The 26,177-nt window shown below is 34.6% G+C and overlaps 3 protein-coding genes across 5 annotated transcripts; 2 read left to right on the top strand and 1 right to left on the bottom strand.

The window, feature by feature from the left end:
• Positions 1-481: 481 nt before the first annotated feature.
• Positions 482-1,488, top strand: LOC113728749 (uncharacterized). The gene is made up of 2 exons (XM_027253112.2): positions 482-633; positions 718-1,488. Exons 1-2 carry the CDS (start codon positions 577-579, stop codon positions 1,324-1,326), a joined length of 666 nt encoding a protein of 221 aa, XP_027108913.2. The 5' UTR covers positions 482-576; the 3' UTR covers positions 1,327-1,488.
• Positions 1,489-3,490: 2,002 nt separating this feature from the next.
• LOC113729529 (uncharacterized) lies at positions 3,491-4,768 on the bottom strand. 3 transcript variants are annotated; one of them, XM_072081416.1, is made up of 3 exons: positions 4,608-4,768; positions 4,035-4,320; positions 3,491-3,815 (listed from the first exon to the last, which is right to left on the bottom strand). In XM_072081416.1, exons 1-3 carry the CDS (start codon positions 4,665-4,667, stop codon positions 3,727-3,729), a joined length of 435 nt encoding a protein of 144 aa, XP_071937517.1. In that variant the 5' UTR covers positions 4,668-4,768; the 3' UTR covers positions 3,491-3,726. The 3 variants fall into 3 exon arrangements, with proteins under 3 accessions (XP_071937517.1, XP_027109620.1, XP_027109621.1); XM_027253819.2 differs by having other exon boundaries at positions 3,491-4,320; XM_027253820.2 differs by having other exon boundaries at positions 3,491-4,320; positions 4,469-4,608.
• A 12,662-nt stretch (positions 4,769-17,430) lies between these two features.
• On the top strand, positions 17,431-20,187 carry LOC113731808 (pentatricopeptide repeat-containing protein At2g45350, chloroplastic-like). Its single transcript, XM_027257256.2, has one exon. It carries the CDS (start codon positions 18,046-18,048, stop codon positions 19,903-19,905), a length of 1,860 nt encoding a protein of 619 aa, XP_027113057.1. The 5' UTR covers positions 17,431-18,045; the 3' UTR covers positions 19,906-20,187.
• Positions 20,188-26,177: the final 5,990 nt, after the last annotated feature.

Genomic DNA, 26,177 nt, shown 5'->3' on the forward strand with positions numbered 1-26,177 from the left:
TGGATGCTGGATGCTGGATGCATCAATTTTTTTGGTAAGCTTTTGTTAATAGACGTATATTTGCTAATTTGCTGATGAACTTTTTTTTTTTTGGCTGATGAACTCCGTAACTAGTCTCCCTGATGAACGCCACAAACACAAACACTAACCTACTCCACTGACTTTTCCAGCCATCAACCACGAAACCACTTGCATGTCCAATTATTCTAAATCCATCTTTACCTATCGTTATCCTAAAATGAAAAAACTTCATACTATATTTTACTAGGGAATATTAAACAAACAAATAAAATAATTCAACTTAGCCCGGGATCTAATCTTGCATTGAGTTTTTAAATCTCATTAAAAGCAACTGCCAGTTGGCATTCCAGAATCTTTCTAAGTAAAACCTTCCTTAGATGCTTGCTTCCCCATGCAAAAATAATTAATTACTCTTCACTGCTTATTGTAGCAAGTGTAGAGTTTCATCCCTGTCTCCTTCATCTTCCTTCATATATATATATATATATGATCCAAGAAGCACCTCAATTCGTAACAAAACATTACTAAACTAAGTAGAGCTCTAGACAAAGCAATATGGCTTCTTGGTCTGCTGAACATGCAACAAAAGCTTATCTCCAAACCCTTAAGATGGTAAGCCATTTGAAGCTTTGAATTTGTGATGACTTATAACTTCATTGTCTTTGTATGCTTACTAGTTGCTCCTTAACATTTCAGGGCAAAAGGGGGAAGGAGCCTAATGTTTCAGAGTACATTGCAGCCCTTGCTGCAGGCAACAATTCACAACTCATGGTTATGGTTTGTGCAGGCAGTGCCGGATCCACAGCACTAGCTTTAGGTGCTGCAGCACGCGAAACCGGCGGCTGCGCAGTTTGTATTTTACCAGGGCTCGATGAGTTGCATGCTTCAAGAAAAGCTCTAGGATGTTATGCTGAATTTATTGAGCTTGTTGTAGGGGATGATGCACGGTCTTTGTTGCTAAATGAATATCAAGATGCCGATTTTGTGCTCGTTGATTGCAAAATGGATGAGCACGAATCAATTTTACTAGCAGCACAAAAGTGTTTGCATCAGAAGAAAGCATGTCTTGTAGGTTACAACGCCATTCATTGTGAACCATGGATAGATAGTTTCAAAGCTCATCTGCTACCTATTGGAGGTGGTTTATTGGTGACTAGATTACCATCATCTTCATCATCACCGGCTGAAAAGTTTCGTGGGGCTGGAAAGAAAGGCAATTGGGTGGTGAAAGTTGACAAAATCACTGGCGAGGAACACGTTTACAGAACCACCTTCCACCACTATCATGACCAAATTGCGGCTTAGATAGCTTCTTTACAGGTCATCTTCAACGTCGACTGTAAATAGTCCCTGGTGATCAAGCATGAGAGAATGACTCGGGAAATATATTAGAGGATCTCAGAGTCATGTAAAACTACCAACTCCTTTGATTTGATTTCAATCCACGCTTTGATGACGTTTAATTAATTGCCTACATCAACTTTTCATTATGATATTAAGACTAATAAGTTTATATCATGTCTGGAATCTTGATGTATCTTTCTTGATAACGTGAAGTTAATCAATAACTATCAGCCATCAGGACTAATGAAGAGTGTTTTACACGTTGATGTTGCTGTACTAAGGCCAACGTATACAAGAGGCTTTTTTTAATGGTCTAACTAGGAAAAATTGGTGCCTTATTTCCAACGTCAAAACTTAAACCTCAGCAATCTCTTTCTTGCTGTTAGTTAAATTAATTTACTGCACGGTTCCATCTAGTTGCCAAGCTTGAGAATGACTTGATTTTGGCTCATCAGATTAAATGAAAGAGATAAATCCAGAAACCTCAATGTACTGCGTACTTTTCAAAATCAGCCTTACGTAACACATCAAAGATTAATACTATAACAAGTTGAAAATGCAGCAGAAAAGAAGGAAACGTTATCTTGAGAAATTTTCTATGTCAAGTTGCAAATAGTGTAGAGGAGGTAGTTTCTAATGATGCTATTGAGAGAATTACAAAATAAATAAATAAATCTTGATATTTGGAAAGACTCGTTCAAGATGCCAAAGTCTAAAGACATTTTATTTTTAGATGTTCTAAAGTTTGATCATCAATTCACCTATTTTAGATGCTATGAAATGTGGTCATGTGGCCTAGCAACTTCGTTATTGCTAATGAGCATCAATTTTTTTTCCTTTTTCTATATTGTCATTTCGAGTCCTTTTTTTTTTTTAACTTAGATTTGTGATTTAGATTTCTTAGGGGTCTAAATATATACAAGTATCAAGATTTAGATATTTATTTTTCTTCATGGCTTTGTTACCAAGACCTAGACGGTTTTTTGTGGCCTGCCTTAAAACAAATTTTCAAGATTGCCTTTTTTTCTTTCTTTCTCTTTTTCTTTTTGCATTTTGAATACAAATTTTAATTAAATTGTTGTATTAATTTTGCATCAGCAACAAAAGGGTCATTCAGGAATTAAACTGTTTAGCATTTTATTTGATTTTTATGTAGAGGAGCTGACTTTGCTACGTTGAAACTCACAACAGGGAAGTCAGATGTAATATTTAAAACCTTGGGTGCGCTAGTGAAATGATCATAAACCTCAGGGGTAGTTTTTGCAGCTATGCCTACATAAATTGTAGTATCATTTCAGTTTCTAAAATCTTCTCCAATTAAAATTGTGAATTTTGGGAATGAAGTGCAAAACAAAATAAAAAAAAAAGAAAAAAACCAATATATATAACTACTAGGATCCAATTTACAGTAAACAAAAATAAAATCTACAGTTTCTGCCATCGAGAATGCAGAGGAAAAGTGGTCTAAATCCACGAAAATGCACACGATGTCCATTTTATTCCCCATTAAAGTTGTTTAAGTCAAGAAGTCCTCCATCCATGATGGTTCAAAATACTGTACAGCACAGTATTCTTGCTGTAGATAATTGTGTTGCATTAATACTTAACCTTGTATAACACACACATAAAATTGTTCTAGACGTTCTTAGACCATCATATTTTGCCTTAGACTAGAACAGTACACTTATCCTAACTGAAGTTACGAGACTTCAGTTCCTTGCCTAGAAGTAGAGCTGTTAATCGAAATCAGGTAGTTCGCGAGCCGAGTTCGACCCTACTCGACTCGGCTCGTTTACTGAGAAAAACGAGCCGAGCTCGAGTTGTATATATACTCGTCTATTAAACGAGCAGAGCTATGCTCGACTCGCCAACAGCTCGATAAGCTCAAACAGTAGGGGCATTATTGTAATTGCATTATGTATCTGATAGTTTTACCCTCTTTTCTTTTTTCGATAAGGGCTCGATTCAGCTCGTTAAGCTTGGCTCGATTTTGAACTCGAGTTCTAGTTTTCAATCGAGTTTGACGAGTCGATCTTGAATAACTTTTGAAGTTCGAATTATCATGTGCTCGAACTCGACTCGACTCGATTAACAACTCTACCTAGAAGCAATGAACTTCAAGGAATAAAAGCAATATATATGGATTAATTCGTTTCTTTGCATCAAAGCAAAAACTTGATGATATTGCTACTATATATATCGCCAAAGCATAGGGTTTATTACTATCAGAAGTTGTTTCAAGCACCATCATAGTCTCCGCCATGTTCTCAAGTGCCTGATTACCTTCGTTCCGGTAAGGAAGTTTACATGGATAATTAAGCCAACTAAATACGACTACTAAGATGATTAAAATCGCCTGTTTTATCTGCGGAAAACATGCTCCTCTCCGGACTGCTGATCCATGTGCGTGATCCAACCTTTGGTGACTTTCCCTGAGCATCGTTTTTCACCTGCAACATATGCGATATCAATTCCACTCCCAATTGGCAGATTTCTTGAATTCACGACGCTGACTGCACTATCAAGAACTTTATTCCATCTGAACCAAGAAAAGGTCTTTCTACTAGCATTTTTACATACTAAAACTGCACCAAGATGGCTAAACTTGGCAAAACTAAAGACCCTGGTAAAATCCTTGCAATGGCCATCAACAACCAGAAAATCAATACCAGTTAGTCTTCCCATCAACTCCTCGGCCTCTCCTACCATGACTTCCGGTAATGCTATGCCTGCAGGCCTGTTTTGCATGGCACAAGTATATTCTTGTCTTGACTTTTCATCAGCTACAATGCATACGTGCCTTCCACCGGAGTGACGAGCGGCGATTGCAAGACCGATGCTATTTTTTGGGGCAGCGCCACCATTAGTCCACGCTTCGACGATTAGCTTCGCGTTCCATCCACCGGCCATTGCAGATATCAACTCTGGAGCACTGGATTCCATGGAAAGGCCACACTGCAATATTACAAATTAATTATGTCTATAAAAAAAAACAACATAAATGTTTAATCGTAGTCAAGAATCACAATTCAAGAAACGACTACATGTAGCTAAATTTATTCCTTTTTCCTCCAAATACCGCCTTATCAAATTGACTACTCACCACTGATTCAAAATTACAGCCTGAGCTAATTGAGTTTCGGAAGCTGATCTAACGTTTTAGAAACTGAGGAACAATGTAATACATAAAAATGAATGGAGTTGACGCTACATTCCATGTCAATACTGTATATATAGCTTACGAATTTCACAGTGTCAATATAAGCTTTTGCTGCTATTTCAGGACACCAAATCAGCTTCATCTTTTCTGTCTAGCTTCTTCTTCTTCAATTTTCAGTTAAAATTTGAGAGTTAGGTGAGAAGGGAAAAAGAAAAAGAAAAAAAAAAAGCCAGGGTGGGTTGTACAGGGCAGTTTGTACTTTATATAAAGGTTTGATCAGCTTAACAAAACAAGTTGACGACTTTAGCTAGATGAGTATGACAAATGCTGTGGTCCATTCAAAGATTATATATGTTTTTTAAACGTAATAACCGTTGACATTTTTGCATATGGTAATTTTATATATTAACGGGTGCAATAGGCAATAGCCAAAATTGGCACGTCGAAAGATGAGCCAAGTACATGACAAAGTCACAAAAGAAGCAGGATGGATATCTTTATTCCGGTCCAAGTCCAAGTTGGGGACGAGAAATCTAAACCGTTCATAATGAAGCAAGGTAGATATTGATATCTCCACATTGTCCCATCAACTTTTTTATATTGCAAAAATTTGTCGTATATGAAAAAAAAAATTTGTATTAATTGATTCGCACCTCAATTGCATTACGAAATTCATTATAAACTTCTTAATTAAATCTTGGCCATGATCTTTTGGGAACCATTTTATCTGCGAAAGATCTTCTATCCCAATTTCTATCCCACTTCATGTCTCACTTTTCATTATATTGTCATTTGTGCTTCACAAAACACTTGATTTCATTATTTTTTTTCCTTAACTTCTGATAACAAATATCAGGGCAAGAAACAATTTACGCCAAACTAAAAAAAATCTAAGAGAAATACGGAAGTTTCATGAATTTTCTATTATTAATTTTTTCTATTATATATATATATATCATTGTCTTAACCTGTTGTATTTTGTTTTTCACGGCGAGATTCATTATTAGAAGTTAAAGGGGAAAAAAAGGATAAGTGTTTTGTGAATCACAAACGACTATACAATAAAAGGTGAGACAGAAAGTGAAAACAGAAAAATCTTTGCACATTTTATCTCTATACCACTTGTATTAAAATCAAACTATACTCCAATTTGGATTACCAGAGAGATGTGAGAAAATAAAGAAATAATAAAGCTATGTAATGTATTAAAAGCTGAAGTCTAAGTCCACTTATCACTTTTCCTACCACCTTGTTTTTCTTGTGCCCCAACAATTATACAACTGCTTGATGCCCTGATGTGTATATTTGAACAACCCTGATATAATTGCGTTGGGGCACCTTGGTCTTAAATTCAAATAAAGGACCCTAGTTGCTGTACGGCTCCAACAGGGAAGACGAATTTCTTCTGTGTCTTAGATTTTTAAAATCTTCAAGTATTTAATGTGAATTTAGAGATGAGTATGTGGGTTAACTTCAAAGGCATGGACTACATGGATCCAAGCAAAAGTATGCAGGAAACATGACATTTTAATTTTGTCTTCACCAGTTGGGTTGGGTCAAGAAGTCAGCATGACTTTTTAGGTTCTTGTTTAGTTTTCTGATCAATTTTTCCCTCAAGTTGCAATTGTACAGCAAGAATCTTGATTAAGACGTAGATGTCAAGAACTCCCTTCTGTCGTAAATTTAGATCCCAATTTCCTGGAAACATGATCAGTTGGTAATTAAAACGCAAAATTCATCCAGGCATAAAACAGGAGCAATATGACAACAGTAGAGCTTTTCTGCAAAAATTGAATCACGGTAAAAAAAAAAAAAAAAAAAAAAGCTCTAAGAAAAATATGGACCAAATCAATGCCCCAGGATTAGTCAGTCACTTCATGGACTTGAGAAAAACTACAAATTTGTGCCCAAATTGATTACCTTTTTCTTTTGGATGATTTGCTGGTTAATTGTTGGGTTAGATTCAAGTTGATGAAGCATCAAGCACCCACTGAATTGAGATTAGGGTAATTGGAATTTTATATAATAAGTTGTCAACGTATAACATGGCTGCTTAGACATAACCTCTTGAGCTTATCTTATCAACCCAACAATAAACAAAATTGAAACCTCTCCTGTTGGAACTTGACCGCTTATTTTATATGGTTCTCTTTCAAGAATCATTTCTTTAATACCCAAAAAACTTTGAAGAGCTCAATCAACTAGTAACAGCCTTTGACAATCACATCCAAACCTGACCTGGTATTTGCATTAAATAATTGCCACTATGCTTTTAATTTCTGATGACTTTTTTTTCTCCAACTAAAAGAATAAAGTAAAATCCCGGTCTCTGCTCAAGCTTCAAAGTTCGAAGTTGTTAGCCGCTTAACCAGGTTGTTAAGGAACCATGCCTTAATGAAAATTTCAGCCTCGATTTAATTAACTAAGGCTCAATTTGATAACGAAAATCATTAGTCGCACGTTGTCAACTTGAAAGGTGAAAAGCTAGTGATGCAGTGATGGATTTCAACGCTCGTTTCCATCAAAATGCAAAAGCCAAATGGACATAAAATTGAATCCGTGCAGACCCTCTACGTGGGATTCAGTTGTCAAGATTATGCGAAACCCAAATGGACATAAATTCAAAGCTGTGCATTGATGTTAATTGTGGAAAGTGGGTGTTTTTTGGGGATCAATTGTCATTCCTTTACCGTCGAATGCTTGTTTACTGTATCAGTTCCAATGAGCAAAATCAAATGATATACAGGAATCTCAAAGAAACACAAGCGCCTGGCAACCACGCCAACAACGTCCTTGATCTGGACCGGACATCAACGCTTGAAAAGACGAGGTTATTCATTTTTAACGTTAGATGTGTTTTGGCACTACGATAGTGTTGAGATTTGTTAGTCCAAGACGGGCGGATCCTGTGCTTATGAAGGTGGCCAGGGAGGGCACTGCCATTCAAACTGCTCAGGACAACATCCTGGCCTTGAACTCCAACTTCTTCCCTATTTTACGACGTGGATTGAGAACCATTCATGTTGCAGATCAGTGTGCAATTGATAACGAAGCTTCTCAGTTTGATGGTTGATGGAGAACTCATGACCTTCTATTGCAATGATCATCATGGGCCAAAGGCAATAATATTTTGTCAGATTTAGCTCTGGTACCCTGATGGTAATTGATGGAGGATATCTCGTTGAGTCGTCTGATTGTAAACGATATCAGTCCTCCATAGGTCACGGAAGTATATATAGACATAAATGCTAAGAGGTTCCATATGGTGATGTCCTCGTGGCAGTGTGCTCTAGGTAACTACTTCCACGGTCCATTTTTTAATGTCATGTTTCCTTTTTTTTTTTTGGGTGTTCTGAAATAACCAGTCAATTCTAAAGCTAACATACAATATTAGTTGATTTCCAATTTTGCCGAATTTACCATGTCAATAGTTTAAATTCAAAAATTACATCTCTAAATTCATCCAATGGAACACAATGATTTACATATCTTTATATTAAAAAAAACTACTATAAATGTAGAAAAGATGGAGTATTAAGGAGTATAAACTACGTACACAAGCTTTATTATTATATATATGAAACAATTTCATGGTAAGCTTGTATAGAAACCTCTAAATTACTTAGAAAATGCACGTACATGCACATGCATTAGTGATTATCAATCTAAAATTTCTCTCATGTTTTGAACTTGTATAAGAAAAACAATTCTTACTAATCACTCAAGGAAAAGTAGTAACATGCTAATTTAACTTGATGATCTTGTATTATGTGTTCATCCTTCCAAGTTTTATTTCGATAAGTTACAGTTTAATACATTAAAGAAGACTCTAAATTTTTTGTCGAAGAGCAAAAAAGGAAAAAAAAAAATGAAGCATTTGAGAGTCGAATTAGGTATATCACAGCCACCCGTTGCTATCAACTAAACTAGGTCTTCCCTTAGGTTGGCAATTCTATTCAATGGCTACCCGTTGAAATGGTTGCACCCCACCAGAGGTATCCCGCAAGGAGACCCCATCTCACCGTACCTTTTCATCCTATGCACGAAATTCTTATCTCTAAGCATAGAACAAGCTTCCTATCCCACATCGAAAGACCGTAGGGTCTTTACTCTGAGTTTAAGGTCCACAGAGACCCTGTTCTATCACCAATTGGTTGAACAGTGGTTCTTTGTGAGTCCCCCTTAAATTGTTTTAGGGCCGATTTTTTTATTAACTCTTGCGTTTGTTTAAATTAGTTGGGTGTGTGTGTTATTTACCGATTTCAAAAAAAACAAACCATTCACATGGTGAGGATGTGCGCGAGGGAAGGGAGTTAGGGCTTCCTATCCCACATCAAAAGATCGTGGGATCTTTACTGTAGGTTTAAGGTCCACAGGGACCCTGTTCTGTCATCAATTGGCTGAACAGTGGTTCTTTGTAGGTCCCCTTAAATTGCTTTAGGGTCGATTTTTCGACTAACTGTTTGTTTAAATTAATTGGGTGTGTGTGTTATTTACCGATTTCGGAAAAAAGCATAGAACAAGCTCTAGAGACCAGAAAATGGGAAGCTCTCAAAATAGGAAGAAATGGTCCCCTTTTATCCCACTGCACTTTTGCAGACGATATGGTGCTCTTTTCCAACTGCTCAGAAGCTTCTATTAGAGGAGTGAAGGATGTCCTTGGCAATTTCAGCTTAAGATCTGGATTATTTATTAATCTGAACAAGTCCAGGATTTTTTTTTCTCCAAAAATGTGAGCCCACACTTCAAGGCCCAAATAACTTCCTTCTTGAGGATTGATGAGACTGAAGAACTTGGAAGATGCTTAGGAATTCCCATTGCTCATTCTAGAATCTCCAGCCAATCATTTAGCTTCATTTTGGACAAGATTCGGTCTAAACTTAGCTGGTTGGAAAGCTAGTCTCCTTTCTTTTGCTAGAAGGAAAGCAGTCATCCAACAAGTTACCTTGGGCATCTCCTCCTTCTATGCCCAATTGCCCATAGCACCCCGCTACCAACTGCAACTTGTGAAGCCATAGATAAAATCCAGTGTGACTTCTTATGAGGCTCCACCCCTGAAAAAAGAAAATTGCACTTAGTCAGCTGGGGAGCTGTTACTATGCCAACGTGTCAGGGGGGACTTGGTCTACGAAAACCTCTTACGTCAACAAGGTAGCAAGGGCAGGTCTTTGCTGGCGATTAAGGCACACCCAACAGCAACCTTGGAGCCATATTCTATGCCATAGGTATACTAAAGAGCCCCAATCCTTGCAACAAAGGAAATTAGTGCTATCATCAAGACAGGGTTCCATCAATCAAAAAATTCTTTACCTTAGGAAGGAAGTTTATAATAAAGGGTTGGGATAATATTAGATACCTCTCTTGAAAATTTTCCTAATATCACCTAACACCCCTAAAGTTATACAAATATCACTTACTGTGACAGGCCCATCTTCCCCTGGGACGTACCCCAAGGGTTAGTGGATTACCTATCCAACTCTCGTCAGGATTCACTACCTAAAATGAACAACACAACTTCAGAACAACACAACTTCAAAACATCACAACCCAATGTTATATATAATAGAGTCACTAGCGATTCAAACTAAGAGCACAAGTCAAAGTATTCAATCTTACATGAGTACATATGAGATTTACTAATACAGAAGAGTTTAAACAAAACGCCTAAGGTCTAGTACTAGTTCAAACTCTTCCCAAAATCACCAACCCAAATCTTCACACTTGAAAGTTCAATAAGATACCATAGGGTCATGCAGTCAGAAATAAAATGAAAAAATAAAATCACATAGATCGGTCATTAAGTTATCAAACAGAAGTACCAATTTAAAGAGACAAACGAACACCACAACCAACATAGAGTGATTCAGGTAAAAGGATATAGTTTGATCTCGGGAGCTAAATTCCCAATCGCAATAGTTTGATCCAAACCCGTTGACACTCCATCAACATTTAGAGAAGCAGAAACATTGTCTGTGGATCACCGCTTTACACCAATTCCTGTCCACCATTCATTCTCTTTATCGGGCCCAAACACCAAACAGTGAAGGTAATATTCGAGTATACCAAATTTCGGAATAAAACCAGAACTCAGTGAATCAATAACAATTTTCCCACGGCCTATCAATTTATTTCGACCAAACCCTTGCCAGTTCAATTCGATTAACTAACCAATGAGATTTGGACTCAAATTCACAGTGTAATCATTGGATAGTATGTTCCTAATGACATTCAAATCAAACACAAGTAATAGATTCCAAATAAACAGTAGAACAATCACCAATCAAGTGGGGTCGAGTGTGATAAGGTACACACCCCGTCCAGCCAAGAGTAAATCAAAGTCACGATCAAACAATCATAACTTTCAATCACATAGTAGTTCACCTAAGAAACAAGTCATGTAGGTGGTACACTCACCAGTTCAAAGCAGAACAATGTTAGACGTTTGTTTCCCGGTTATTCTTGTTTACCGACAAACCCTAAGAGCAACCAAGATAAAAAATATTATGATCTAACCATCCAAAACTTAGGTGAATCAAGGAAAAATTCAAATACATATTGGGGCAATGATTCAAATATAATTTTCAAGTGAAAAGATAGCATTTAAACCCAAAAAACGTGAGCAACCAAAGGAAAAAATTATGTATTTATAACTCATGAAACTCAGCAAAACATACATAAAATATACACACGACATTTGAAAGAAAAACGACCAAAGTCGAGTTTAAAGTCGGACAAGTACAACTAGAAAACACACTTGAAACAACCATTACTTTCCTCCTTGTATCATATATGATTTTTGACAAAAATTCAGCTTATGCGTCACAACCAAGGTGGATTCAAGCAACCATAAGTAACATAAGTCCAAACAGACCAAAAATCACACCTCCACCCTCACTCTTATTCACTTACATCACAAGAAAGGAAAAAAAAAAACAAAACTAGCAGCATCTCCCCTAATTTCTTTAAGTTTCTTCTGCAAATTCAAAGTTTAATTTCATGGCGAATCAACTTTAATCAAAACCACAAGTTATAACATATAAGGGGTACTTGTTCTAGACCACAAAATTAACTAAATTGGACATATACCTAACTCACATATAACCATATCAAAACTGAAAAATTGAACCTTAAATTGAAATTTACAAACAAAAGTTGAAAATTCATATATTGAAACCAAAAGTACATATAAAAATTGAAAATTTCTCATAGCAAAACTGAAATTAGCATTTCCAAACTAGAATTTCTCGATCAATGCTGGAAATTTCGAACTACTTCACAAAATTATGAAATTTTTCATGAAACCTACCATAATCAAGTTATAAATCCATTCAAGTGTAAAATAAAAGAAAAAATGTAGTTTCTTGACATGAATACCTTCAAACCCTAAGGAGAAATGCAAACAGAGTTTTCTTTTCCCCAAATCACTCTACACAAGCTTTCCCTCCTTCCTTGATACAACTTCCTACGGATTGGATTAGAGTTTTAGGATGAATTTCTAAAGGAATCAAGTGAGAAATCAAGTTGAAAATTGGAGTTTTTTTTCATTCTTTTCTCTCCTTAGAGGTTCAGCCAAGAGCAAGGTAAGAATGAGAGGTGTTGGCCTAATCAGCAACATCCCTCAGATCCCGGCTCGAAGGGACTAACCGCCCAGCCCGTGGCACCCAGGGGTGCAGCCCCTCATGCTGGCCGAGCGTGGTACGGTGCTTTGCGCTGCCATTGTGGTTAAGGAAATAAAGTTGCGCCTTCGCTAAAAGCTATAGCTTTTGGTGTAATGGTAAGCGCTTGATCCTGACAAGTGGTATCAGAGCGAGGTCGCGGGTTCGAGTCTCCCTGGCTGTTGCTGGGGGAGGGATTGTTGGCCTAATCAGCAACATCCCTCAGATCCCGGCTCGAAGGGACTAACCGCCCAGCCCGTGGCACCCAGGGGTGCAGCCCCTCATGCTGGCCGAGCGTGGTACGGTGCTTTGCGCTGCCATTGTGGTTAAGGAAATAAAGTTGCGCCTTCGCTAAAAGCTATAGCTTTTGGTGTAATGGTAAGCGCTTGATCCTGACAAGAGGTTTTTGCTTCAATTTTTTAAGATAAAGTCAAAGACTAATCTTGGTCAAGAGAGGTTTAGATCGTCGACAAATGGCGACTTAGGGTTTCAAGCTTATCTCTTTGTCTTTTCTTTGTCTCTAATCACTAATCTATATTGTTTTCCTCTAATTCACTTTTAACACTTCTAATCACATAATCTCTTTTGTAAAATACCCATTTTTGTCCACCAAATTTATTACACACCTCACTAATAGGTCTCATTTCCATAATGCACTACGAACTTAGCATGTACTAATTTATAGAAGAAAAACGATAAAAATATTGACTCACTTATAAAAGTATCTGAGAAATTAAGGCAAATAAAGTAAATTAAAAGAAAACGTATTTAAAGAAATAAGATAAAATATAAAATAATTTTCGAATCCTCACAAGTCCTCATACTTACCTCCCATAGTAATTGCAAAAAAACTATATTAACTCTCACTTGAAATATAATTCACATATCAAATAAACGGAGCTAAAAATTAAAAAAAGGAAACAAAAGTCATTTTTTTCTCTTTTCCTTTTCTCCAATATTCTCTCTTACTTATTTTTTGGATGACTACGCAATTTTCTATTTGTAAATTATAATAAATTGAAATTGGTTATCTTTTACTATTTATAATTGTGATAGAGTGGGGTATGATTTATTTGCTTATTTTGAATTATTTTTTATAATGATCAGTACAATTCAAAAGTTTGGGCACGAGTTAAGAAGAAGTTGGAAAAAAAAAGATAAAGTTCATAAGAAATCGATTTTGAGCATATAAAGTTAAAATTAGTCAACTATATTTCTTTGCAAATATTTTTTAAATATATATTTTTATGGACTATAGTATTATAATGTGGTAGTACTACTAGAAATTATTTTTTAAATGGTAATTTTCTTGAAGTAAATAAAGTGATCTAGGAACATTTTTATTTAGCAAGTAGAAGGGTAATTTAAGATGTTTAAAATTTTTGTACACAAATAACAAAAGTATGAGAGATAAGTGATATTTTTAAAATTTTAAGGGTGTTAGACGATATTAAAAGAAATTTCAGGAGAGGTTTCTGATATTATCCCTAAAGGGGTTGGATCATGGATGAACTATTGGGAATGGAATCCTAGCCAAAGTTTGGTGGGATGATTGGATGGGCCTAGGCCCTTTAAGACTACTCATCTCGAGGCCTTTTGATGAAAGGATAGATAGATTAGTAGTTAACCACTTGATTGGCGAGGGCTCCACTTGGAATCTAAACCAACTATCTTTCATCTCATTAGAGAGGATTGTTCATATAATAAGGGCTATTCCAAGGTAGCAATGGACTAATATGGAGGATTCCATCCGATAGAAAGCCAATCTTAATGGGTAGTTTAGCCTGAAATCTGGTACCGGTTTGTTTGGATTGGGCTTTATTTCCCCAAATTTATTTGCTTGCATCATCATTACAATTTCCAATACACCTTTTTACCTTCCCAATTACCTTTTTATCTCACATACATCACATCATAAAAAGTGCTACAGTAAAAATATCTCTAATAATTCACAATCCAAACAGACCTGATTCAAGCAATAAAGTCAAGAATTTCCTTTGGCTGGCATGTGGAGACAAACTCCCTACCAAAAGTAATCTTCATAGGAGAAATATTCTACAAGAGAAAGCTTGTCCTTCATGCAATCTCACTCATGAAGACATCTTTCATGTTCTTGGCCATTGTTAGAGAGCAACAATTTTATGGGCTAAATTGTCCCTGCCACACCAATTGTGGCTTATGGAGAACTAGCTCCTTCATAAATGGTTGAAGAGCTCTTGCTCAAATTCCACAATTTTTCCCTACTACCATTTACCGTGGGCAACTATAATAACCTTTGGTTGTTGGATATTGTGGAAAAAGAGAAATATGCTGCTGTTTGAGCCACATACCCTTCTCAGAGATTCAGCTAAAGATACATTAGCTACCGTCGATGAATATCTCAGCATGGGACCTGGCACTAGCAAGACATCTCGTTCTAAAGAGCTGATCCCTATCTGCCGGGATCCACCTCCTCTCAACTCTTTTAAACTGAATACTGATAGGTCCTCGTTGGGAAACCCAGGTCCAGTTGAAGCAGGAAGCATTATGCGGAATCATTTTGGAGAATGGGTTTCAAGCTTCACTAGAAACCTGGGATAGGCCACGAATACAACAGTTGAACTTTGGGTGCTGAGGAACGGATTGTCCCTAGCAAAATCTCTTAACATCCGGCACTTACATATAGAATTGAATGCAAAAATCTTAGTTGATAAGCTACTTACTAAGAATTGTCAGACTCACTTCGCCTCCCCTCTTCTTTCTGATTGCAGGACTATCATGCAGAGCTTTCAAGCCTGTACTATTAGACATGTTTTCCGTGAAGCTAATAGATGTGCGGACCTTTTGGCAAAATTGGACACTGAAACTTCTGAAGAATTTATTTTGTACCCCTCCCCCCTATGCCCTTGTTTAGGATTTCGAATGATGATCGTAGGGGACTCTACTTATCCCAGCTTGTAAACTCTTAAGCTTTAATTAATTTCTATCCCTATTCTTACAAAAAAAAAAAAAAAGTTAAACTATGTCTGGGGACATAAGTCAAAAATTCATGCATATCCTAAAGGATAATTTCAGAAACCTTCCCTGAAATTTTTCACAATTTCACTCATCTCCCTTCAGTTTGAATAATTATACTAACCTCTGTTCATGTAGTAAAATGACTATAATATCTTTCACTTATAGAAAATTCTACAAAAAAAAATCTACAACTACAACTAGTTTTTCATTCTAAAACAACGACTACCACACAAAATAAATTCTTATTCTCTCTCTTACCTTCTTTTTCCTATTTCTCATAATCCACTAGTTTTACGCAACTACCATCTATACAACCATCTAATACATCTTGAATCCTCATTATTATGGAAATAGATCCTTTTTTTTTTTGCCTTTTTTTGTCAATATTATTGAATTAAAATTGCTAAATGACAAATTGACAAATCAAATTTGTTGTCAAAGTAAATGAAGATGAAAAGGACGGCGGTGATACAGAGTACGGATAAGAAAATAAAAGTGATAGCTAAAAAGGGAACATGAATTAAGGAAGGTTACATTACTATGCCAATTGTGAATAAAGAATTTTGGGATATAAAAATTGCAATCAGATTTGCCAAGAGACATGGAATGTGGCCTCTAGTACTGTTTTTGGTTGTTTCATGTTGGCATTCCCTGGTGGGTTAGATTATTTTAGTATCAATAACGTTGCAGCCATTTGTATTGAGTTTGGATAGTAGCATTGATCAATTCAAACATTGAATTTAGGCAAAAAAAAATTGAGGGTAAAGATTAGGTTGAATGCAAATTTTAATTGTTACAGTTGATTTGCATAGGAAGCTGTGAGACGGCAATGGTAGGCTGTCAAAATCGTGAGAATATGAAAATTAACCTGAAGTGGTTTATTGAGTTCGTTAGAGTGATGATTATAACGTTTATAATAGTTGCAATTCAAAGAAATTTATTAGTGAGTTTTTCCCTATTCTAAGTAATAAAGGGGTATTTTAGGATTTTTTAGAACAAATTTAGCATAATGGGTCTATATTGTTATTGAAATGCTAATCATAGGGGAGGAAGGTGTAATTTTTTAAACTAAAGGGGAGCTTCCTGCAGTAATCAAAAACCTTAGTGGAGGTTTTTCAAATTATCCCTAGGGAATTTTGCCATTTCGTCCCTAAACTTTTACACTAAAACCAATTTCGTCCTTTATGATTTTTTTTAGCCAATTTAGTCCTTTGACTATTTTGATTTCTCCCATGCAGGACTTTTGCGACGGCACACCACATTTTACATATTCTGTACAATCGATGATGGGTATATCTATCATTTTAAATTAGATTCTTTAATTTAGACGGATCTTTGACCGTAGTTCTTCTTCTTCGATGAATTTCACTGAAAATTTCATCTGGATTTAATGGAAACTTGCACAAACTCTCTCTCACACACTCAAATCAAGAAACAAAATCCATGAGAAAAAAATAGAAAACCAAGAACCAAAATGAAAATTGAAGCAAAATTTGAAGGAGAAATCTCTCTCATACACAATTTTAAATCTACTCACCGGCAAACTCATTTTGTTTGGTTCTGATTCTTCGATCCTCCATTCATGGTTGTTAGCAAAGACACCACCAATTGTCACTACCGACCCACTTTCATCCTTCAACTCTCTCATGACTAGTCATCATTCATTTTTCATCTTGAGTTTCATATGAACTCATAAGAATCTCTCCAAAATCCTTGCGGAATCTTAGTTGTAGAGTTGTATACTCCATTTTATTTCCAAGAAAAGAACCAAAAACAGAAAACCAACAAAAACATTGAGGGAATCCAAGGTGCAAGGGGAGCTCGCTGCTGCTGCCACCATCAGCATTGTCGGAGTTGCTATCTTCTTGCTAGAACCACCACTACTTACAAATCATCATGACGAAAGCACTGTGAGGTTTCCATAATCCTTTTTTTCTTTTAATCTCTAGGTTGAGATGATTTTCTTGGCCATTGAAATTGCTATCTTTTTCCCGTATGCTTTGTTTTGTAGATGAATGAAATTGGACAGTGATACTTGCTGCAATTTCGTTGTTTCTTTTTCACATTTTCTGCCTAAATGAGGCTTGACAAGATATTTTTCGACTCAGCCATAGTCAAATTTCATACAAAATATTCAATTTTTGTGATGACCTTAATCTGTTTGACAAAATGTCCAAACGAAATGAGTTTGTGAGTAGACTTGAGAGTATGTTTGAGAGTCATTTCTCTTTTAAATTTTGCTTCACTTTCCTTATGGTTCTTGATTTTTTGTTTTTTTTTTGTTTTATGATTTGAGTGTGTGTGAGAGAGAGTTTGTGCAATTTTCTGGTGAATGGGATGAGATTTCCATCGGAGAAGAAGAACAATGGTCAAAGATTCATCTACATTGAAGAATCTAATTTAAAAGGACAAATATACTCATCACCGATTGTACAGAATATGTAAAATATGGTGTCGCCGCTGCAAAAATCCTACGTTGGAGACTTCAAAATAGTCGAAGGACCAAATTGACTAAAAAAAATCATAAATAACAAATTTGATTTTAGTATAAAAGTTTAGGGACGAAAATGGCGAAATTCCTTTATCCCAATACTAAAATTAGTATCTCAAATATGGTGTATCTCAAATATGGTATACCTTTTCATCATGGTCCAAGTGGACCAGCAACGCAAACAGAAAAATTTTCCTTATTGGCCCAGCGGATCTGTTTCCTTTCCTGGCAATCAATCGGCTCAACTGCTGAATTGTGACTGAACTCTATCCAGAATAAATAAATAACGGCCGTAAAAACTAAAAAGTGATCTTTGACAGCAGAAGGGAATATCCAGTTTAGAGAGCAAAAAATCCAAGCTTGAAACATCAACACTGATGACATTGTCTGGAAATTTGCATCAACCATGGATTTCAATACTTCCTTTCTCTCCACAATTCAAAACCCAAATGGACATTAGTCAAATTCATGCAAAATTACTAACCACTGGCCTCATCAAGAATCTTTACTTGACCCGAAAACTTATCCTCAAATTCTCAAACTCACCACACAAACCCCTGATACAGTTTGCCAAATATCTCTTCTTCTCAAGTCAAGCCTTCGACGACTCACGAAATAAAGCTGACCCATTGATTTGGAATTCAGTAATCAAGATCTATTCGCATGGCAGTGACCCTGAGAACGCTTTGAAAGTGTTCGTTTTAATGCTTGAAAGTGGGGTTTTAGTAGATGAGTACTCTCTTTCCTTGGTGTTAAAAGCGTGTTCCAGAGTGGGTTTGGTTAAAAATGGGATGCAGATACATGGGTTGCTGAAGAAATGCGAATTTGGGTCTGATTTGTTTCTTGGAAACTGTTTGATCTCCATGTATGTAAAATGTGGCTGCATAGAGTATGGTCGCCAATTTTTTGACAGAATGGCTGACAAAGACTCTGTTTCGTATAACTCAATGATTGATGGGTACGTGAAATGTGGGATGGTAGATTCTGCACGTCAATTATTCCATTCTTTGCCAGCAGGGATGAGGAACTTGATAACTTGGAATACTATGATCGGTGGGTTTGTGAAGTTAGGGGATGGTTTTGAGTCGGCTTGGGAGTTGTTTGAGAAAATGCCTGAGAGAGATGTTGTTTCATGGAATATGATGATTGATTGTTGCATAAAGAGTGGGAAAATGAGGATGGCTCAAATGTTGTTTGACACCATGCCGAGAAGGGATGTTGCCAGTTGGGCTATTATGATTGACGGTTATGCCAAAACCGGAAGTGTTGATGTTGCTAGAGGCTTCTTTGATGACATGCCAGTAAGGGATGTAATTTCTTGCAATGCAATGATGGCAGGGTACCTAAGGAACGGTTCTTATGTGGAAGCGCTAAAAATGTACCATGATGTGTTGAATAATAGTGATTTTGAACCTGATAAAACTACTTTCTTGATTGCTCTTTCAGCAGCTGCACATTTGGGCAACATCAATGAGGGGGTTACCATACACAGTCATATGAAGAATAATGGTCTTTTTGCAGCTGGAAAACTTGGTGTTGCTTTGATAGACATGTATGCAAAGTGTGGGGACATCGATTGTGCTTTGAGCGTATTTGAGGACATCAAAGAGAAAAGTGTTGATCACTGGAATGCTATGATTGGGGGATTGGCTATTAATGGCTTGGGTGAGCTAGCTTTTGATTTGTTCATGGAGATGGAGAGGCGTTGCATAGAACCAGATGATATCACTTTCATTGCTTTGCTTAATGCTTGTGGGCATGCTGGCATGCTTAAAGAAGGTATTATCTGCTTTGAAATTCTAAGAAGAGTCCACAACATGGATCCGAAACTCCAACACTATGGGTGTATTGTAGACATTCTTAGCCGAGCAGGACATATAGAGGAAGCCAGAACATTTGTCAAGGAAATGCCCATTGAGCCCAATACTGTGATTTTGCGTACTTTATTGGGTGCATGTAAGAATCATGAAAACCTAAGCACTGGGGAGCCTCTTGCTCGGCATCTAATTGGACTGAATTCCCTTAACTCAAGTTCATACGTCCTTTTGTCAAATATATATGCTCAACTCGGTTTGTGGGACAGTGTTAGGTGTATCAGGACAATAATGAAAGCAAAGGATGTGAAGAAATTCCCTGGCTGCAGCTGGATTGAACTTGAGGGATTAGTTCATGAGTTCTTTGTTGGAGATACATCCCATTTTCAAGTTAAAGAGATTTTTTCTACGTTGAACAGATAGGTTAGTTGAAGCTACGAGGCTTTGAAGCCTTGAAATTTCTCGATATCAAAAATGGGAAGCACAATGTGAATAAGTAGATAATTCTGTAGCCATAACAACATATTCTCTGCTTCCGTCAAGGATATCCACATCCTTCTGTTTCTCCTTGATGCCATACAGCAGCTATTTTTTTCTCATCCCAAGTTTATGTACGATATGCAAAGTTCACTTAGTATCTTGTAAGTTTATGATGCATCTCGAGTAAGCAATTGCAAGAAATTTCAAGTGACAAAGCTTACTTCAGTTTGTCTTTTAGTTGTTCCATTCTTATTTATGAAAAAGAAGAAAAAAAAATTAAGGTTGAAAAGAAAGTAGGCAGTATGTGAAAGACATAAGCGCAACGTTTCTGATTACTCTATTTATTGTATGGTGGTTTGTGTTGCTATCTCATGACAGCCATTTTTCGTCAAAAAATTGAGTCGTTTTCTGTTATCACATTTTCTTATTATTATTTTTTTTTCACATACATCAAATTGTTACAATAATTTTTCTAAAAAAAAATTAAGAAAATGCAATCCAAACAAGTTTACATGTTATTGGGAAAGTTATCCAGTGACAGAAACATCAAAATCGCATTTCTCAAATATCTTTGATATTTCAGCAATTTCGAAGAAGTATCTTAATAACATTCACATGCTGTACAAGTCCGATTCAAGGGGAAGTTCTGCAAAATGGTGAAGAAGTTTCTAACATTTTTGTGTTACAGTTAAGACTAACCAATGAGAAAATGACACATAAGAAATTACTGAAATTGAGGAGGGTTTGTACAGGTCTAGAGTTTGAATTGGAAAAAGCTGACCCCGATTTAATGTTGAAATTGGCAGCAATTTAAATGCATATACTTACCCAGTGGATAAGGTTAATTGAAGCATAGATAATTATTCATATGTGTTCGACTCAATGGATAATAACTCATTTGGTACTAAAGCATGAACTGGTTATTGCACTTCGACGGAAGAAAGCAAAATTTGATGACAAAGGCCTCGAGACATGTGCAATTTGCTGGCTCCCATTCTTCAATGAATGACTAATGCTTGCAGGTAAGGCCCTCGGTGGTGGTGTTTTATCATTTATTGCATGTTTATATTCTGTATAGGCCACGGGAATTGGTTTAGGGACATTATAGTGTCCATTTGGTATTTGCTAAGTGATCAAGTCCGGCAACTTGCGTTTTATTTGTTCTCTTTAAGTGGTGTAAGCACTTGATTTGATAATAACCCATTCTAGTATGGCTTTGTTATTCAAATTTGAATTAGAATACAAGCAAAATTAGATACCCAAAAATCAAATAGACAAATCGTACTTACCATTGTCATTAGAATATAACTAGTGGGCCGAAATTGATATTATGTAATAGTCAAAATCAAAATGGAGTTAGTAAAACAATGGGGGATACTCGGAATTGTATATTGCAGGTTATCTAATATTTGGTTGGTTCAGGAGTAGATAGGATATATCCCAAAAAAAAGTGCTATAATTGTGTTTGGTTGGGAATTCGTTTATGATAGGATTGCTATTATAATGATCAAAGAACCCCTTATTTTGCAATTTCTTCCTAATAAGGTTAATTTACTATTTTTAATATTTATAACCTGCATTCCTAATAAGCTTAACTTACCATTTTTAATATTTATAACCTTTGTTAACATTATAAATTAAATCAAGGATTTTAATATATACAAACTAGTAATTGTCACTCAACGGTTTCAATACATCCCCTTATTGACGATGTCATTCATAGGGGTCAGCAAATTGTGCAAATGCGGTAATTCTTCAATATATGAGTTTGGTAAATTCTGTTATTGAACTCAATTGAAATATAAATTGCTCTCAAATTTGAATTGGAGATACCTAAATTTCACTGTCAAATTGGGGCTCTAAATTATTATACATTCATTATACTCCTCAGTTATTTAAAAATTTATTGCTGATTTGATCCCCAACTTTATTTATAATTTAACACAGTACTCATGTTTTAACCATTTTGTAGTTTAATTGGTATTCATTTGATCACGTATAGCTAGTTATATCTTGAATCCTTAATCAATGATTTAAGGAACAAGTAAAAAGTGATTGATTTAAACTACAATACACCTTAGACTGTACAATAATTAGTGATAAGTTTCAAGTTTATAGTTTACAATGATTAATAATAAGTAATATTAGCTACAAAATACAATAGTGACTTAATTGCTTTTAATAGTGAAATCACTCGCACTAATATGTTGATGTGCAATTCATATGTATTCACTTAAACTGTTTAGTTTATTTGTTCTCTATACTTAAAGCCTTAAGATTAGTGAATAGAGAATAAGAATTTTCATATTAAATATGTAATGTAATATTAGAGCACATCGATACTTGCAAGTTACAAGTTATGCATTCAAATATTCAATAATTCAAACATGAATGATGTACCAAACTATCAATATCTAAATTTCAATTACTAATTATATTTATTGTTTAATATTTAGTATTAAACCTATACTTTTGAATTACTATCTAATTCTAGTCATGTATAAAATGATAGATATTATAGTTATGTTATGTATTGTTGTATATTTGTATTATTATAGTTATATAATAATTAACAAATACTAAAATGGTATATTGTACATCTTTATATATTGTATCATTATAAGTACATGATAATACCATGTACTCACTATTATTAATAGCATTTACCATATTAATAATATAATAATATATTAGTAGTATATACCAATACTAAATAGTATTTACCTATATATTATATCATTTTATAAACCAATTCGATATTCGAATGTGTGAATATGATACCCCATTTCAACTTACTGAATTTGAATTCGAAATCGGTTATTCTCAAATTCATAATTTCATTACCTATTTCATACCATATTAGATTTCGGTCAATTTGGTAAATACTGATTTTGTACCAAATTACCAAATACCCAATTTCAAATTACCAAATTCAATTCAAATCCGAGTATGAATTCGATACGTACCGAATTTGATAGGATTTTTTATTTATTTGGAATGTGGTTGACAAAATAAGTTCAGTAAGGGTAGTTTAGTTCAAGGGCAATATGGTTGCACTACAATGATGTCAATACGTGGAAAGTAGTAAAAAATAAATAAATGTATATGTATAGTACACGTAATATGCATATGTACCTCTCACAAAGGCAAATTAGTCCAAAAATACTACTATTTTCAGTTTCTTAGGGGGGATATTCCGAATTAATAATCCAAATTATTTAGTATTTAGTTGGTTTTGAGTTAGATAACATATATTTAAAAAAAATGCTATAATGTGTTTGGTTGGGAATTAGGAAAAATAGGATTGCTATTATAATGACCAAAGTCCTCGTGATTTTGCAGTTTCTTCGTAATAAGGTTAATTTACCATTTTTAATATTTATAACCTTCATAAACATTATAAATTAAATCAAGGATTTTTATATATACAAACTCAAGGGTCAAGGATTTTAATATATACAAACTAGTAATTGTCACTCAAGGGGTTTAATATATCCCCTTATTGACATCGTCATTCACAGAAACCAATTCATAGGACACTTTTATTTATTTGGAATGTGGTTGACAAAGATGGTTTGGTTGATTATTACAAATCCAAATTTATGTCATTCTATGAACCATACAAATATTAGTAAAATTACAATAATAATTTGGTCTTCTATATGTCCCATACAAATATCAGTATCTTTACATTTTTTATTCGTAATTCTCCTAAATTTTGATCAATCTGACAAACAAAGCTATGTTTGTAATTTGTCAGTTTTTAATCCTAATGTATGTAATATAACTAGGTATTTGTTATAACTTTAAAATAGGGATAATTTTAGAAACCTCCCTTGAGGTTTCTGACATTTACACTCACCTCCCCTGTGGTTTGAACAATTACACTAACCTCCCCTGAGGTTACTAATCCTTTACAAATTCAGTCCAAATGATTAAAATATTGTTTTAGAGAGTGAAATTAGAATTTTGTACCTGATTTGCCCATTGTGCTACATATCCAATGAATGACAAAGTATTACAAATTAATTAATAATTAATAAACTTTAAGGAGTGTAGTTTATAGGCAAAAACGTATTACTTATTTAAAATATCAGCTCTTTACGAGTATTTTACTTTCAAACATTTACTTTATTACAAATATTTATTCTCAAATACAGATTTGTATTACTCTCAAATATTTAATTTTTGTTAAATAAAAAACCTACCAGTTTTTCTTCCGTAGAAATATTAATATAACACTTTTTCAATTTTAGTTATAAATATTTATGTATTTAGCATAAATTAAATGATTCAGGATTAAATACTCATAAAGAGCTAATACGTTACTCATGTAATGGATGAAAACCATAAAAAATTAATACTTTATGGGCCATTTCTTTTTTAAAAAAATATTTAATTTATGTTAAATAGATAACCTACTGATTTTCTTTTTGCGAGAATATTACTGTAACACTTTTTAATTTTAATTACAAACGTTAATATATTTATCATAAATTAAATATTTGAAAATAAAATATCTGTAAAGAGTCGTTACTTTAAATAGGTTATGTGTATTTGCCTATAAACTATACTCTTTAAAGTAAGCAGTATAGTTTATTGATTTAGCTAGTAGAGAATCTTTTGTAGGTGGTGGGGTTAGTCCTCTTAAGAGACAAAAATGGGTATGCTTTTGGTAAAACGATTAGTTTATACGTGTAAGTACGAGCGTGCACACAAAAGTGGTTGGGTCTATTTAACTGTCTGCACAATCAATAATCTTTGGTAAGCTTTCGACGAAACTTCAGAGAGAGAGAGAGAGAGAGAGGGGGGGACCACACTGGATCAACGTAGTATTATGTAAACTATTGGTATAGTAGCTGTTATGGTACTTGTGTCTAAATGAAATATTTGTAACTGAATCTCGCACCTTCTAAAGACGCCAGGCAAAAGGAAAAGAAACATATAAATATTATTGTTCTTTGAAACATTTTCAAAAAAGATGGGTGAAAATGAAAGAAAACTTTAATTCCGAGACCATTTATTTTATCAACTACACTCCTTACTTAAATTAATAAACTACACTTCTTAACTTAAATCAATAAACTATACTCTTTACTTTAAAGAGTATAGTTTATAGGCAAATACACATAACTTATTTAAAGTACCCGCTCTTTACAGATATTTTATTTTCAAATATTTAATTTATGATAAATATATTAACGTTTGTAATTAAAAATTAAAAAGTGTTACAGTAATATTCTCGCAAAAAGAAAATCAGTAGGTTATCTATTTAATATAAATTAAATATTTTTTTAAAAAAGAAATGCCCCCATAAAGTATTAATTTTTTATGGTTTTCATCCATTACATGAGTAAAGTATTAGCTCTTTATGAGTATTTAATCCTGAATCATTTAATTTATGCTAAATACATAAATATTTATAACTAAAATTGAAAAAGTGTTATATTAATATTTCTACGGAAGAAAAACTGGTAGGTTTTTTATTTAACAAAAATTAAATATTTGAGAGTAATACAAATCTGTATTTGAGAATAAATATTTGTAATAAAGTAAATGTTTGAAAGTAAAATACTCATAAAGAGCTGGTACTTTAAATAAGTAATATGTTTTTGCCTATAAACTACATTCCTTAAAGTTTATTAATTATTAATTAATTTGTAATACTTTGTCATTCATTGGATATGTAGCACAAAGGGCAAATCAGGTACAAAATTCTAATTTCACTCTCTAAAACAATATTTTAATCATTTGGACTGAATTTGTAAAGGATTAGTAACCTCAGGGGAGGTTAGTGTAATTGTTCAAACCACAGGGGAGGTGAGTGTAAATGTCAGAAACCTCAGGGGAGGTTTCTGAAATTATCCCTTTAAAATATAAGCTGTAGTTTAATAAGAATTTGTTAGGTACAACCCAAAAAGAAAAGGACTTCAAACACAATAAACATACCAAGTTTACCGGCATGTCTCTGGACATATGTGACTAACTTGGTCTTCTCAGGGTAGTGACCCACAACGAAACTCGCACTTCAAGTGACGTGACAAGTGCCTCTTTTTACAAGTGATTTTGTCAGTCTAATAACCATTTTTGTGATAAAAACCACTCTCAACATGCTGTATAGCTCTATGCACCTGTTTTGAATTAGTTGAATACATTACAAAATTTACTCTGCATGCTGCATCATTATGAAAAATCAGAAATGTCGAACTCCACAG

This window comes from Coffea arabica, chromosome 2e (assembly GCF_036785885.1).
Source record: "Coffea arabica cultivar ET-39 chromosome 2e, Coffea Arabica ET-39 HiFi, whole genome shotgun sequence".
In the NCBI taxonomy this organism is placed as follows: Eukaryota; Viridiplantae; Streptophyta; class Magnoliopsida; order Gentianales; family Rubiaceae; genus Coffea; species Coffea arabica.

What these genes read in the sequence shown, in the direction of transcription:
- LOC113728749 (XM_027253112.2), top strand. Translation starts at nt 577, where the DNA reads ATGGCTTCTTGGTCTGCTGAACATGCAACAAAAGCTTATCTCCAAACC. An exon ending in ATCTCCAAACCCTTAAGATG is followed by an intron (nt 634 to 717) that starts GTAAGCCATTTG and finishes TTAACATTTCAG; the next exon opens with GGCAAAAGGGGGAAGGAGCC.
- LOC113729529 (XM_027253819.2), bottom strand. Translation starts at nt 4,667, where the DNA reads ATGAAGCTGATTTGGTGTCCTGAAATAGCAGCAAAAGCTTATATTGAC. An exon ending in ATATTGACACTGTGAAATTC is followed by an intron (nt 4,321 to 4,607) that starts GTAAGCTATATA and finishes GTAATATTGCAG; the next exon opens with TGTGGCCTTTCCATGGAATC.
- LOC113731808 (XM_027257256.2), top strand. Translation starts at nt 18,046, where the DNA reads ATGACATTGTCTGGAAATTTGCATCAACCATGGATTTCAATACTTCCT.